Source organism: Acipenser ruthenus, chromosome 18 (assembly GCF_902713425.1).
Source record: "Acipenser ruthenus chromosome 18, fAciRut3.2 maternal haplotype, whole genome shotgun sequence".
NCBI classification, from domain to species: domain Eukaryota; kingdom Metazoa; phylum Chordata; class Actinopteri; order Acipenseriformes; family Acipenseridae; genus Acipenser; species Acipenser ruthenus.
In genome coordinates, this window is record NC_081206.1 from 22,874,219 (window position 1) to 22,890,583 (window position 16,365).

General features: G+C 37.6%; 1 protein-coding gene across 4 annotated transcripts in view; it reads left to right on the forward strand.

Annotated features, from left to right (window-relative positions):
• LOC117422463 (homeobox protein Meis2) overlaps positions 1 to 16,365 on the forward strand; it is a 68,018-nt gene that overhangs the window by 23,750 nt on the left and 27,903 nt on the right. For all 4 annotated transcript variants that reach the window (XM_058991575.1, XM_058991577.1, XM_058991574.1 and 1 more), the window contains exon 8: positions 4,274 to 4,419. In XM_058991575.1, the coding sequence (XP_058847558.1) occupies positions 4,274 to 4,419 (146 nt within the window). The remainder of the gene's footprint in view (positions 1 to 4,273; positions 4,420 to 16,365) is intronic.

Sequence of the window (16,365 nt, forward strand, 5' to 3'; positions counted from 1 at the left end):
TTTCTCTTGAACTATATTGTTAGGATAGCTTAAGTCTAAATGTAATATATCAAATGACATAAATACAAAAATTTGTGTTCAAATTTTTTCAAAGAAAAAATTACTTAATAGGTTAAAAAAATAATAATATAAAAGCAGGTGCAGTGAAAAAAATGTGTAATTATACAATTTAAAACCCAAAATATATATTTTTATATATTTAAACATATATGCTGTATACAGCATAAGGCATCTGCTTTTTAAGGACACCATAACTCTTTTCATATACATCAAGTTTTTGCAGCTATCAGCCCTCTGTCAATCACAGAATTAAAATGACTCCTACCATATATTCTAGACAATGCCGAGGAAACTGGAAATGCTTAAACAGCTGAGCTATAAAAGAAATACTGATGGAAGTTTTAATAGCTCCTGGCAATTCTTTCCACTGGTCAGGGGCCACTTATAAAAAGGGCTGCTTACCTATCTGTTATTTTATATATAACTAAGCAGGGCTGGTGTGTTCCAGCAGAATGCAGGAAATAATTGCACTTAGTTGTACTAAAGTATCAAACTAAATATACAGCAGTACATTTCCAAGGTAATTACACGCTTAAACTACTGTTCTAGAGTTCCCCTTAATTTACTGCACGTTTCACAGCTGATGAACAGAAAACTGGGGGAGAGGCCTGGGTGCAGTTCATTGAATAAATACATCCAGTCTATGAAGTTTTCTGCTTTACTAAACAATGTCCACAATTATAATCACTCTGGATTCTGGCAAAGAGATCTTGGAAAGCCCTAGGTATATCCAGATATCCAGATGCTGTAACTTAAGTTTGAAGTTTACACAAGTAGCGGATGGAATCCTTTATGGTTGCCATTCTTTTTCCTTTTTTTTTTTTAGCAGTTAGTTAGCATATTGTTGCCGTCTCAGTGTAGCTGAATCCCCTAATCCTGGGGTCAGCATGAAACTTCAGTGGCTTACAGTCCTGCTGCCTGATAGGGTGTGAATGGAAGCGCTTTCTGTCAGGAACATGTGGTCTCTTTACTGGAGAGGGCCTGCGTAAATCCTGTGTAAATAGAGGGAGGCTAACAAAGGACGAGCCCCCGCCGCGCTGAGCATTTGGAGCCATTTGGGGACTGAATGTGCTAAATGCTGCTTATGCCGCCTGAAAAGTTGAGGAGAAAGGACCATAAAATCCCTTCTTTTCTCTCCTTTCTTGCTGGACCCCGGGGGGAGGGTGTTGAGGGCCCAGGGAAGCCCAAGGTAAGCCGTTTGCACTTTCTCCTAGGGTGAGAAACGTGTCCCTGGTCACTGTCGTCAGCCCGTACACCTCCCTTCTTTAATATCAGTAAAAATAAACTCACGCCATTTCTTCATTTTGCGCTTCCAGAAAAGAAATGCAGCTTAAACAAGAGAGCACAGTAGGTCGTGAACCCGGTCACCTCAAAATGATACAGAATTTCATTTTAACATGCCTGAGCACTGCAGCCCAGCAGGGGGGAACAAAACAGCAGTAATTATTCATTTTAAGTATTGGTTCCATGGGTCAATACAACAAAAGCATACTACTTTTATGCACAAGCCTGATTACACTGAAACAACAAAACAGGGATAAATGAGGATTGTCAATTAAGTTAGAAAATAAGGCTTGGCTTTTATAATTGTGAAATGTTTTAAATATGAATAACTAACTTTAGCAAAAGAAGAAAGAATATGTTATTTTTTTTCTTTTTGTTTTTGAAGTAGGTTAATGCTTAGAGATAGAAAACAGGACTTGCTGGCTTTCTGGAAGCTAACCCAGCTCTCTAATTTTAGTTTACAGTTCCTTTGGAGTAACTCTTACTACTGTACAAAGCAGATTCATAGCAATTATTTGACATTGGGCTTCCAGTATTTCAACGATCTGCTTACCCACGGTGGGCTAAAAGCAGTCAGTCTTGCCACCTTTTCTACAAAACCGTACACAGTATGGCTAAACTGTACCCAGGACCCTGCAACACATGGCCTCACTTTACATTTACCTTGAATAAGAAAAGGCTCTCAACTGACATTTGATAGTTTTCCATACTGCAACAAAGACTCATTTGCACACAGTCAAAAGCTGTAATTTAATAAAGAAAAGCCATAAATGAATTCAAATAATTTTAGATAACTTTTGAGTTTAGTCTGCGGTCATTCCCCCCTCACATACAAAAGGATATGCATACTTGCATTGCGAGCACTTTAAGTATAGAATGTTTTTTTCTTTTTTTTTCCATCTCTTGGGGCACTGCTTTTCCAAAACTGCCCGAGGCTACACTACAGCACCTCACATCCCCCGGGCCCTTCGCCCGGCTCCTAATAGCCACTCTCCATCTGTGTCACATGGACAGATGATGAGACATTTACAGTTTCTGTGTTTTGGAGTGCACAGCCACACAGGTTAACATGCCAGAGTTGCCAAGGAACAGTCAAAAGCCATTAGCGTTTGGGACAATTTGCCTGCAGCACTCCTTCTTTGGCACATAAGAAAGGAATGGGGGTGGGTGTAAATCACCAGCACTCTTCACATGTAATGAGGTTGTGTGAATATTTTTTTTTCTTTCTGATCCGGCTTCATTTTTATGATTATTTCCACCTCTTTGGCTTGCCTTAATGCTCTTTTTTTTTTTTTTTTCCTGATTCTGTGTGTCTGTATGTGTATATTGTGTTGGGAAGGGAGGCAAAAAAGTTTGCAGCTCATGAAGAATCCGGTGACAGTGCTTGCGTCAATGGAAAGGGAGCCCTTTTTGCTTTAGGGGGCTGGGTGGCTGTATAATGAAGTGGCATGTCAGTCTTTAAATACTACAGGGTTGCCTCTTCCTAGTGAGGGAGGGTGTCACGTTGCAGTGAAAATGGAAACGTCAATAAAATTAATCTGCCAGCTCTTTGCTGTGGCTTTTCAGTTTCTGTGGTCAAGGAAGGTGGGTGACAGATGAGGAAAGGCCCACTGCAACAAAGTTTATTAGCTAGAAAGCAGACCCGTTTGTAGCTGTTTTGGTCTTGTTATTATTATTTGAGTTTAAAGAAAACAGTGGGATTAGCTAGCGGGCTCTGTTGCATTCATCAGGAAGCTATGCTATGTCCAGCTCAGGCTACATCTAGTTCTGAGTTTATTGTTTTAGGCTTTCCTGAACAAGGATTTTACTTAGCATGGGATTTATGGCATTTGTTGCTAATGAATGTCTATTCTTAAATTACAAAACTCACAGTCTCAGTGCAATTCCCAGATGTCCTTCCAGGACTTCAGCTTCTTAAACACCAGCAGGGATCACAAACTCTACACTTCTCTGTTTCCCTCTTTCGCGTGGCTCTGGGCTAATGATGTGTAAGGAAAACACAGCTCGGAGAAAGAAAAAAGAAAGAGAGAGAGCTTCAGTGCTGTCCTTGTATTCTTCATTTATTTTGCATTTGATTATGCCAACAGTCGGATCTTTCTTCTTTCCTCCTTTTTCAATGTTATTAGTTCAAATATTTATGCGCGAATATGACTTGTATAGGTGCTCATGATTGATGTCTCCCCAAAAACAGGAAGACATGCAAGTATGAATTTTAAGAAAGTAGGGGTCCCGCAATGCCTTAGTGGAGGAGGTTTTCAGATACATAATTTAGATGCCCTCAAGGAAGGCTTTCAAGGCATTTTTGCCTGAGGGTAAGAAAAAATAACTATGTTAAAAGTAAATCATTTTTGCTAATGCACAATTAATGCTAGGGAAAAGCTGGAAGGAGAGGGCTGGGGATGGAAACTTCGGTTTAAAGCGTGCAACTTGCCTTGATTTGCACAAGTTTCTTCTTTAAATAAAATGATGATGGACATTAATGCAGGGGATGCCAAGGTTGTCCTGTCATGGACATTTTCTGTTGGCAGCCCGCTTTGTGCATTGAGCTGTGACATGTGTCACCTCAGAAAATATATTAGGCAAAACATTAATTGTTTACAAAACGTTAATTTATAATGTATTTTTTAAATTTGTATATCTATTTTTAAAGTGTCTTCTTTGGGTAGTATTCTCTCTTTGGACATTTAATCGACAAAGGGTGTCAATCATACATTTCTAATTATCATGATATATGGCTATGCAGAGCATATAAAGCCAGTATTTGGTGATGTAGTGTCTCAATGTTTTATTATTCATCTCACTAATTAAATGTAATGAATAATTTTACGAGCATGGTGTTGTATCTAATCAAAATACAGCTTCATTAGTATCTCAGTAATTGATTATACCTTTGATTTATATTCTCCACTTTTATTTCTTGCACTTGCAGGTGACGGCTTAGATAACAGCGTGGCCTCACCTGGCACAGGTGATGATGACGATCCAGACAAAGACAAAAAACGGCAGAAAAAACGGGGCATTTTTCCAAAAGTAGCAACAAATATCATGAGAGCGTGGCTCTTCCAACACCTCACAGTGAGTGCACATAAACTGTTTTTAAGGTTATTCCATGTAATGAATGTTACAACAACTTCTATCTTTGCTGTGAAGGTGTTTTGTGTGTTGTGTGTGTATCTGTCTCAATCAACAGCAGAGCTGACAAATGAGGTTAAACTCCTAGTCAATAACTTGTGCTTGTGTCTTTGTTTGTTTTATATTTAGCAAGTTGCTTGGATTACCATATCAAATTGGTGTGTAATTCCAGAGTACTGTTAAACAACTTCCTCATGTAATCAGCCACTTCATTTACATCAGAAAGTAAACCTAATTATGACATTTCCTAATCAGTTACAACAAACAAAAGCTTTCTTTTCTCCTTTTTTTTTCTTGAACATTATTGAAAAGGGTATTTTTTATATAGTTTATTATTTGCTATACCTCCAGTATTTGTCTGCATGGTTTAATGCAGACAGAAAGCTTCTAGTTCTGGTCGACTCCTGCTTTACAATACAGAGATTAGAATATTCTTGCTGTTCTTCACGTCTATCTTAAAAGGTAGACATTTCACTTCTGGGGATTAGTTAGGTGGAAATAGTAACGCTTTCTATAACAATCTTCTGTCTGGAGATGTTTTTTATGTACTGGTGTCCTGTAGACAACTGGAGGTAAAATCACTTGGGCTTTTGGACATATTGTTTTTCAATCAAGAGTGCTTTGTTTTATGATAGCATGAAATACAACAGCATTGCTTCTGCCAGGGAGAACATTCGTGTTTGGGTTGCACCTGTTACCCCCATAGAACTAGAACCACCTTATGTTTGTAAAAATAATAATTCAGCTAAAATGTGCGCTACTTTTCACATTTGCAGTCGTCTGCTTTAAAACTACTCGGATTTGTTTCCTTCAAGCCTTACAGTAGTGTTCATTGATCTAAACGTTTTTCTCTGAGAATTCCTTAACATTTCTAATTATGAAAATTCAAACAATTTGTTTTTATTATGATTATGATTAATGCCAATAAAATATTCCCCTTGTCAGAAGCAGTTGCAGTTTTATGTATATTGAAACTGTCTGCTTCTGCGGAGTAGAATGTTTGTATTAGCATTTCACACTGCTGCATGCTTAATCAAAATAACATTTGTCAATTACAAATACACATCAACAAATAAAATAAAACCGGCCACCGTATTAAACATTTACATGCGGCTCAGAATTAGTTACAGTCGGGGGTTGGGGATACATGTTAAATGTCTGATTAATGTCAAGGATCAGTGAACTGAGTTACCAGAAGAGTAGCTAAAACAAGCATAGGGGAATGGATCCACTTCCCCAACTGCCACTTTGATGTAAGGACATTATTAGTAAATGAAGGTGTATTGATTGTGGCTGTGGGGTCAGGATTAGGAGGACTGGCTGTTCACTCCCCAAGAACACAGGGGTCGATCTGCCTCCCAGCCTTAGCCCTCATGGAGGTCAGGTGCCCCCTGTTGCTGTGCCCGCTTTGCCCAGGAGGAGTTTGATGGAACATGGGTCCTAAGGCTGATTACCTAACCAAAGACAAAATAATGAGTCCTAAGCAAATACTGACTAATTGAAAGGGCCGTAAATCCATTACATATTGGTCAGGGATAATCAGGAGTATTTAATCACTTTTATCTATTCAGAAGCACTGAAGCTGCAACAGAAAATCCCTGAACCTTGCCATGTGCTTATTATTCTCATCATTATCAAAATTACTTCACAGCTGTTCTTTGCTACATCACCTCAGCTGGAGGTTTAGCAACCTGTAAAATGTTTTTAATTTGGAAGTTGAATGAGTGTGAGGGAGAGAAACTGCTGGGAGTTTTTCAGCAACAAGCTGAAAGCTGGTGGGCTAGCAGTTAAAAAAAAGCTGGAAGCACAAGCAAAGCCACCTACCACAGTGGTTATTTTTTTATTATATATTTATTCACACGTCTGTTAGTTAATTTACTCAGCTCCTACCAGGTTTTCTTGCTTTATTGAAGGATCATTAGGCAGCTTTCCCCGCTACTGAAGGAATGTAATATGTCCTTCTCAGGGTGACAATGTTCCTTGGAACAGAAAAAAAAAACCTCACAAAGCTTTGGAGCCCTTGCTTCAATTTTCTTTTGAATTGTTTTAAAATGGTATTGAAAAAATAGAGAGAAGCCCCATAGACATGTCTAGGAGCAGTTTTATTCATGATAATGCAGGATTCAAGCCCCGTTTTTCCCCTTTTATTATTTCCACATGTTCTTAGATGTTGCCTCGAATCTTTGTTTGTCCCTTTTCTGAAAAGCCTGACCCATTCTGTTACGAGCAATAATCCCCTCCTTTAAACCTACCTTTATATTTTTAGTGAAAAAGGGGACTAATTGAATTTCCCCCTTCTTTTATTTTAATTTGTTAAGCAAATTAATTTTCCATGTTCATGCAGGGAACTGCTAGAGGACTTTGGCCCTTGAATGGCCTATTGCTGCATTCTGGCATTCATGCATTCATTAACTGGGGAGAAATAAAAGGACTCTGGTTGTATTTCTTCAAACACCCGACTGGCATGGAGCAACTTTTCCCATTAACCACAGGGGTCTTTCTACATATGTTCTCAACCCCAAGCCATTGTCACCTATTCTGAAAAGCTCAAAAGGAGCCCTCCAAAAAACAACAAAGACCAACAGTAACAATTGTTAGATGTTAGTTTCAGAATAACAAAAATCAGTTACCCCCCAGTTTCCCTTAGGAACTGCTAATATTAATTTATAAATCACTACTAATAAAAGCCCTGATACATTTCTTAGTACTAGGAGGACATAAGTGTTTTTGCTCGTACTCTGCATTTTTGTCATTCAATATGTCCTGAAGGAAAAAAAAAAATTGTGTGGTCTTGTAATAAGCATCAAAAATACACATTGTCCAATGAGGGACTCCTGGTTCTGTCTTATTTTCTGGATAGCTTCCAACTATGGAGGGAAAAGGGAAATCCCAGACTGTTAGTATAAGCTTTTCAATACTATGGGGAGATTATGTTATCAGTAAGGTAAACTTTACTGTTAAGGCAGATTTTATTTAATTTCAGTCAGAGAAATAAAAGAAGAGCAGGGGATCGCTAACCCCGGCCTTGGTTTATTCAGAGACTGGGAAGTGCCCTTGTGTTTTATGTAGAGGAGCCCTCAGTCCACTTAATTAGCCTCTCAGCTGCCCCGACTTTCCCCCTTCAAGTGCTCCCTGTTTGCCCTGCAAAGATGAGATTTCACCACGAATGAAAACAGCGAGTACTCAGATACAAAGATACCACTTGGTGCTCATGTCCCTTTTAGGCTTAAACATAAACTATTAGGCTAGCTGCAATACATAGTAATATAATAAAGCACTTTGTATTGAAGTGTGTATGTTTCTGTATGTAAGGGTAGGCAAATTGAAATCCTATGAGAGCACTCTGTATAAAATGTGCAATAGACCATTTGTTAAATGTCTTTTAAGCATGGTATCGTAATGTGTATATTATAATTTGCTATACCGTCTGTATACAATGTATGATTTACTGTATAATTAGTGCATGTTGTGACATGTTATTTTAAAGCCCATGACAATGTTTGTGAAATTGAGATTACAGAATAATAAACAGCACTGGTAATAATTTAGGCAAAACTGAAATTCTGACAAATTCTGGTCATCTGTATATTTGCACATGTGTCTCCATGGAGACGCTCTGGTGATTAAAGTCATCTTCAAGTCCCTGATCTTCTAAACTAAACTATACGCTTACCATGTTCCCAATGACCGTGGTTGTGTTGCTTTCCGTGGTAACGGATGTTTGCCTTACCAAAAGACCAGTCCACCATTATGAGAATCCTCCATATAGGTAGACTAAACATTTACCCTTTTACTTGTGGCCTGTGTCTGTGCCCTGCTTAATCCATGGTGGAACACATCTGCCAACCGTTTAAACATAGTACAAGAGCTGACAGGTCTGTTGTTTTGGGGTTTTTTTTTTTCAAATTTTATGTCTGTGTGTGAATTTTTATTTATTCAGCTCGATAGGAAATAATGTTACCATGGCACACTATTTTTTAGTTCACACTGGCTTTTTTTGTGTTAATTTCAGTAGTTAAATTGTTGAGTGTTTGTGGGGGATGGGTAGCTGGGGGTCACCAAGGTTCAGGGCTGAGTGAGGCCCCCAGACTCATTTGTCATGTGCTTGTTTTCTGCAAGGACTGGAAGTCAGTACTCTGGTCACCCATAGCAACCCAGGGACAGTTTGGTTGTCGCACAGGCCATGTGTAGAAAAAAAAAAAATGTTCTTGAGCTCATCAGTCACAGAGCTATCAGATAATTATTGAAGGGGCCTGCAAAGCCTCTGCCTTTATCAAACAATGTTCCAATGTCTCCCTTTCTACGAAGGCTGCACAGAGGACAGAAGTCAACTCTGTCTACCATCTGTTGGCCTCTTGCCTCTTTCTCACATTAAGTAGCTAATCTGAGGAACCAAGGCAAACCTACCGAAAATGTAGCGATAACATTTTCAGGAGACATTAGTTAAACCAATTGACAGATCCCTGCTATCTTTTTATGGGGCCAAGGGGGTTGTTAAGAGTTCCATTTTAACCAAACAAACAAAAAAAAAACCCTTTTAAAACTTGTTGTCTACTGAGATACACCAAAAGCTTAGTCCCTTTGAAAAAAACTGGCGTGAAGTTCAGAAGCCTAAATCACATAACCACTTTATTGTGGGCAGTATAATTATATGACAGGCTACATCACGTTATATTTCATGGCAGATACCTTTAAATTCACTCAGAATCCCTGTGGTATGTGTGAGTTATTGAAAGTGATTGACAAACCCTTGTTTACAGTATTTGGGGGAAGTCTTAAGCAGTTTCAAAGATGTATTATGACATTAAAACATAATAACCTTAAATTGTTTTATGTCGTAGGTTTCAACCCTTTTCACTTCATTCCTAATCCAGATATGTCATAGTTTTGCTTCAAAGGGGTGTATCTATTATGGTACCAATAGAAATTAAATACAACACCATTAAACACAGTTAAGTGTAGGAGGAGAATAGGTTGTAAGGAATTCTTAGCATTTTTGTTTTTATTTTTTCAAATACCTTTTTTTTTTTTGCTCGTGGAACCTCATGGAATGCAGTGTGGCTCCTACCTATTGTGTAGTTTTAAATACACAGTATTGTGTTCTGTTTATTTTACTGTTACAGTACATGCAATTTTAAGCAGCTGTCACTCAAACAAATGGTTGGGTTCCTGCCACACTTTAAAGCAACAGTTTGTTCATTGTGGATTTTGTAATTTGTCACCTGTCTTTTGATTAAGTTGTAAATTCAGTGATTGATGCAGGATGTTTACATAAACCTATTTTCACACGACCAGCAGGGGATAGAAAACTGACATATTTTTTACACACAAAAGTGTATTTTCTTTTTAAACAGCAGAAGTCTGCATAAACAATTAAATATATAGATATATAAATACATTTATGTTTGGTGCCTATCAGCTCTGCAGAAGGATATGAACTGGAAAATTAAATATGGGAATGTCTGTCTGTTTAGGTGACTGCATTTTCAGTGACCTGAGAAAAAAAATAACAAAATGGTCTGTCTTGATTTATTAACTTCAATGGTAAGTTCTGAAAAAAATATATATTGCAGGAGCAATATTTCCTAATTACACATCTGTATTAACATATGCATTATGAATATTTATTCAGTATTAGAAATGCTTCACAAAGTGCTTAACCTGCAGCAATTACTGATATTCCTGATTGTGTAGGCTGGCATAGAAACTAGGCCTATAGTGTATGTTTTCTTTCTGTTTTATGTGATTGTCTGTGCCACTGCAGAGTGTTTAGCGGTTACAGCAAAATCCTTTTGGAAGCATTTTCTTCTCTCGTGGTACCCTCGGCACAGCTTGAGGGGGTTCTCAGAAGGGCCCTGACTGTCAATACAGTTGCCATTAATCATAGGCTGCCATGTTGTGACGCAAGATCTAAAAACATCCCATTGAGATGTTATTATGTGCTAGAGGCTTACAAACAGTACAGGGCCTTTGATATTCATCTTACACCAGGATAAGGAAAATGGAGAGTAAAAATACTGTTTGGTTTGCCAGGGGACCCGGGCTGCAATACCTCTCAGTTGGGTTGTGTTTCTTTTTTTTTTTTTTAGGCCCTCTTCAAAAGTAACGGTTGTTCTCATGCTGTTACCAAGTAATGCTTGAGGTCATTTAAAAAAAATAATGCTGCTGTATAGTTTTTTGCTATCAGCTGATTTCATAATTACATGTGTACATTAAGAAAGAAAAAAACAGCCTAATTTGTTGTGGTCTGAAATGTTTCTGGCAGTTCAGGGGAAATCGTTTCAAGAGAATTTCTCCCAAGAATACATGTCGCACCGTAGACGTAGACGTCTAAGGTTAAATTTATAGCACAAGTTCAGCAGAAAGGTTCCTGACATGCCTGAGCATATTTTATGAAGCATGCACACTTGCAAATTAATTAATCTAAGAAACATTTTATGCCAAATTGCCAAGAAAAATAAAAAAGGCAAGCAAGGCTGCTACAGATGAGCAAAGCTATGAATATTCATGGAGTGTGTTGGCCCTTCTTTCCCTCGGGCTTCTAAGGCTTTGAGAATAACCTTTTTTTTTTTAACCTTACAAAGCAAGCTTGTACAATTATTTAGATAAAGGGCTCTGGTAAGATACAGTTTGATGCAGCCCCCAAGAAGCCCCTTTCTTTTTGTCAAAAAAGAAATATATAAAAACCTGTAATTATCCACACTTTTGTGAATCCCCCTTAATGTTCATTATTTAAACCAGCGGCAATTACAAGTTCAAAGGGGTTTAGAGGGCCAGCATCCCGCATAATCACTGCCAAATTAAGTGGGACTCATTCGTCACAGAAGAGTACACTCTGAGCAGTGAATCATGCATGCAGTGACAGGCACTGATTTACATAAAGACAGAAATCTGTGCCCTCTAGGGCTGAGTATTGCTCTATCCTCCGGAATCCTCTTATATATGCATTTTATTTTGTGTTGGAAACTTCAGTATGGCTAATAACTCCGAGCTGTGTACGTCTTCTTCAGACCTGCTTTTGGCTTTTCTTTTTTTGTTCACCCTCAGGCCCGTCCCATCCCCCACCTGGGTGCAATGGAAATTGGAGTATGTGTTTTACTGTCCCTAGATTGGCCCTGAAGTATATCTTCTTTACTTTCCGTGACCATCACAATGCTGAACGCTGTCTTCAGATGGCTGTTCAGTGAAGTCATGGAGGACAGGGAAGAATCCCTGTGATCTCCAGTTACATGGCACAGTGACCAAGGGTCACTTCAGAAAACCTGACAGACAGGATCACTCCAACGTTTATCTGGCCCAGGTGCTCTTCTCTTTCTCTTTCTGTCTTTTTATGTGTCCATGTTTAACATGTTAGTGTCTGGTATTCTTTGAAAGGTCCTTTCAGGTGTACCCTCTTGCTTTAATTCCCTGAGTGATGTTGCCCTCGACAGGCCTCTGTTAGGCATGTTTAAAGTTTGACGCTCACCAAAAAGACTATATTTCAGAACACTTTTATTCATATAAAACCTGTTATATATATTGGAGGTCGGCACGGGTACCCGAAAAACCGGGTACCTGTCGAGTTTTAAATTACCTAGTGCTACCCGGGTCTCTTTTTACTACCCGGGTATCGATTTATTAATTTGAGAATTTAAAGAAAATGTATAAAGTATGGCAATACAGTTGTAAGCGCTGGTCTCTGGCCGGCTAATAAAGACAACGTTAAAACAAGCTTTTGCATTAAGCCTTTTCTTAACTGACAGGATATCAATGTTTTACAGAAAATGATAACACACAGCAAGCAGCAAGTACACCTCAACAATAATAACTGCGACAATTATTCTTCTCAGGAACTAAATCGGAAACAAAACAACATAACAGCATCCTGTTGGTTTATGTCAGTGATAACTCTGTGATCCATTAATAATAACTGTGCCATTGGATGCCATTGTTATGTATTCACAAGGCAGAACTTAGTGATTAGGAACAGCACTTTATTGTTACAATCAAACACAGACACACATTTCCCACTAACTCTTTTGTGACTGCCGTCAAAACCCAGCTGGCTCAATTTACGGTAGCTATTGCGACAGTTCATAACGTAATAGCGGTGCTGTACTACTGCATTAGTTTTAAAACTGAACAACAACAACAACAACAACAGTGTAATGGCCAATATATGTCACAAAGAATCCTGCAGCAATATGCGCATTTAACATTAATAACGGTATTTAAACTGAGATTATTATTATTATTATTATTATTATTATTATTATTATTATTATTATTATTATTTAGTCGATTTCCAGTACTGAAAATGATTACACAAGTCTACAGATCTGAAGGGACTAAATGCATGTGTACTATATAGTATTTAAATATGTACCATGCACTTAAAACATTAATATATGTGATTTTTTTTTTTTTTTTTTTTTTTTTTTTTTTAGTCATTACCCTTAAAAGATCCAGGTACCCGGGTATTTTTCTGACCTCTAATATATATATATATATATATAGTCACGGACAAAAGTATTTGGGCAGTTAAAAAGAATGAGAAACACCACAAAGAAAGTGATTTCTGTAATTTCTAATTGTTCTATTGGAAGATATAAATTATAGAGATTCAGCTTTATAATAAAACAACACATTATTACGTAACATTTATAAAATGAAAAACAACATGCAAAAACTAATTTTAAACTTTGACAAAAGTGTTTGGCCACCCTTACATTAGCATTTTGTGTGCCCACCCTTTGCTTCCTTTACAGTTAGCAGTCTTTTTGTCCTCCCAGAATGCTTAGAGTCATTATCCTGCTGCAATACAAACTTCTGTCCAATAAGCCTTCTAGCACTGGGTAACAAATGAGAGTGCAAAATGCCTTGATATTTTGCAGCATTCATTGATCCTTTTACAATGGTCTCCAGTGCCTGAGGAAGAAAAACAAGCCCATTCCTTCACACAACCTCCCTCATGTTTAACACTAGGCATGATGAACTTTTCTTTAAATTTTCTTTCTCTCTTCCTCCAAACATATTGTTGCTTCCTTGGTGAAAAAAGTTATATTTTGGATTCGTCTGAAAATTTGATTGAAGAAATCATCAGGCTTCATCAAGTATTCAATGGAAAACCAATCACTTTCTTTTGTGTATTGTTTTTAACAAAGGTTTGCATATTGGTTTTTGCCCATGGACATTCATCTTGTTAAGGTATCGTTGAATAGTTCGCTCGTGAATTTCTTCTCTCAATTCTTGTGTCAAATCTTTTTCAGTAATCTGAGGATTTTGCCGGGCTGCTCGAATGATTCTTCTTCCAGATTTTGCAGAAATCTTTTTTGGTCTTCCACACCTGGAGCGAGTTCCAGTAGTTCCTGTTCTCTGTTTGTCAATAATAACCCACACAGTGTTTTTCGGTAAACCGAGTCTTTCTGCTATTTTTCTGGTAGTTTCTCCTTTTTCGTTTAGTTGTATCACTGCCATTTTGAGAGCATTGCTGTACTCTTTAAGTTTAACCATTTTTTGTTGCTTTTATGAATCACAAATTACATTTTTTTTCAGCACTTGATGATTATGTATTTATTAGTTCTATAATTATCATCAGGTGTTGGTTTTCAATCATGACAATTGTCAATAATTAGCAACTAATGGGTTTCATACGAAATATGTTGGTTGCCCAAATACTTTTGTCTGTGACTGCATATATACACTAACTGCTGGAAAGGTATATGTGTGAATACAGTGTAATATACTACTATAAATATACAGACAATTATGTGTTTGTTTGAATATGTGTTTCTATTTCCTATTTCCAGTTGTTTGAATGGTAGTGGAATACAGGCCTTATTTGTTTAATTCGAACGATTTCTGTAGCAGATACCTGTAACTGGCAGTTTGGTAAGCTATTATCTACAGAGTATAAAGCAGAAACATTTTAGAAGTCTGGATTCAGACAGGGACAGTGGTATTTAGTCACAGCTTGAGTAGAATTAGATAAATAGATATAGATACAGTACATCCAAAAAAATTCAAACCACTGTTCAGGATGTATATTTAAGCAAAGCTACACCCCCTGACACATATACATTTTACACAGATGTTAGCAATTCTGCCATAGAACATACCTACATTAGATCTGTGTTGTAATAGCTGTATAATGGGATGAGCAGCCATTTACAATAATGGAAATAGGGCAAAGTATCTTAAGTAGTGAGAATTCGAGTGATGTGACAAAGCTGATTTGTTTCAAGATGTTGTTTTTATATCATTATTATTTATTTTTATTATTAGTCCTTTACATTAAATTATATTGAAAGTCATTTTACCCTTTGTGAATTGCGGGGGGGAAGAAAAAAAATTCAAACCTTGTTGTAATTATGATTACCTCTCTGATCGCCTGAGTGAAAGAAGAATATGGGGAAAGCTGTCTGGGAAATGGCTTCCCAGACATTACCATCAATCACGACTCAGGTCAGGCCCCCCAATTCAGGCCATCAGGAGAGGAAATAAAAAAAAAAAAACATACTGCAAATCCCTCAGAGAGAGAGAGAGAGAGAGAGAGAGAGAGAGAGAGAGAGAGAGAGAGAGAGAGAGAGAGAGAGAGAGAGAGAGAGAGAGAGAGAGAGAGAGAGAGAGAGAGAGAGAGAGAGAGAGAGAGAGAGAGAGAGAGAGAGAGAGACTCTTGCTCCCCTCTATGATGCTCCAAACACTCCAGTCTGCGCCCAAAAAACAGCAGTCATCCGAGCAGAGGAAACCTGGATTAAGAGTTTTGAGCTGTCTGGGTTTTCCTTTCTGGGTATTTTGTCTCTTTACAAGTAAAGAATAGAAGGATTATTATCCACAGGGCCCATTACCACTGGCGTCTAATTTAAAGGCATTAGTTAAATGCAGTGCCTGCTGGTCAAAATCTGCAGTTGATAGCTTGATTACATCATTAATTGTTTCAATGTCAGATAAAAAAAAAAAAAAGGAACTAACAGCTGTCTTACACCTCTAGTCAACTTCAGTTTACCTGATGCGAGGCCCAGGGTTACCTTTCTCTCTGTCAGTGGTTATGTTACATTCTTCCGATGGGGGCTTGTAGAGCTGTTGAAAAGAAATGAGCCGCTTGTCAACAACTTCTGAGTTTCAGGCTTTACCAGACAGCCATTGCCGGGAAGGTTAATGACCTTATTTTGCACTTTTAGTTTGTTTTAGGCCTGAACTAATTTGCTTAGTTTCTTATAATAACAAAAGCAATAGATCCTTGTGGGTTATTTCACTGAACTTTGAACTCTAATAATAATAATAATAATAATAATAATAATAATAATAATAATAATAATAATAATGGGTTATTTACAATACAGGAAGAAAAGGTAGGGGCTAACATATCTGCATGCACTTAGTAAAAATGTCAGATCAGTAGTGAAGCTAAAAACTACTCTAATACAAAAGTATATAGATGATCACAACGTTTATTTTTTCGAGTCTTTAATATATGTTTTTAATGCACCCATATGAGCTGTTAAAGTAAGTTCCAGCATTAAAAAGGCCACACAATCAGTATTTATCAGTTTGAAGTACTTAATGGAGACGGTGGGATCACATGATAGCTGCATGTCAATCAGGTAGATAAATTAAAGCATTTATTTTTGTTATCGCATATTGTTTTAATGGAGGATGTTATTTTTGCTTTGTGTTTCGTTAGTTTAAAAAAACAATTGCAATGAAAAGGTCAGCACAGCGATGTTTCCAATTCTTTTATTGCTGTAAGCTGAGCTAGCTGATGAGCAACCTCCAGGGACGAGACAGGATCACTCCTGCTTCCTGTTGGGCCTGATGGAGAATAAAGCTAATGAAAAAAGAGATCCTAATGGCAATGCACTCCAGGTAAAAGGCCAAAGGATGCTGGGTGTAGGAGGTCCTTCATTTCAA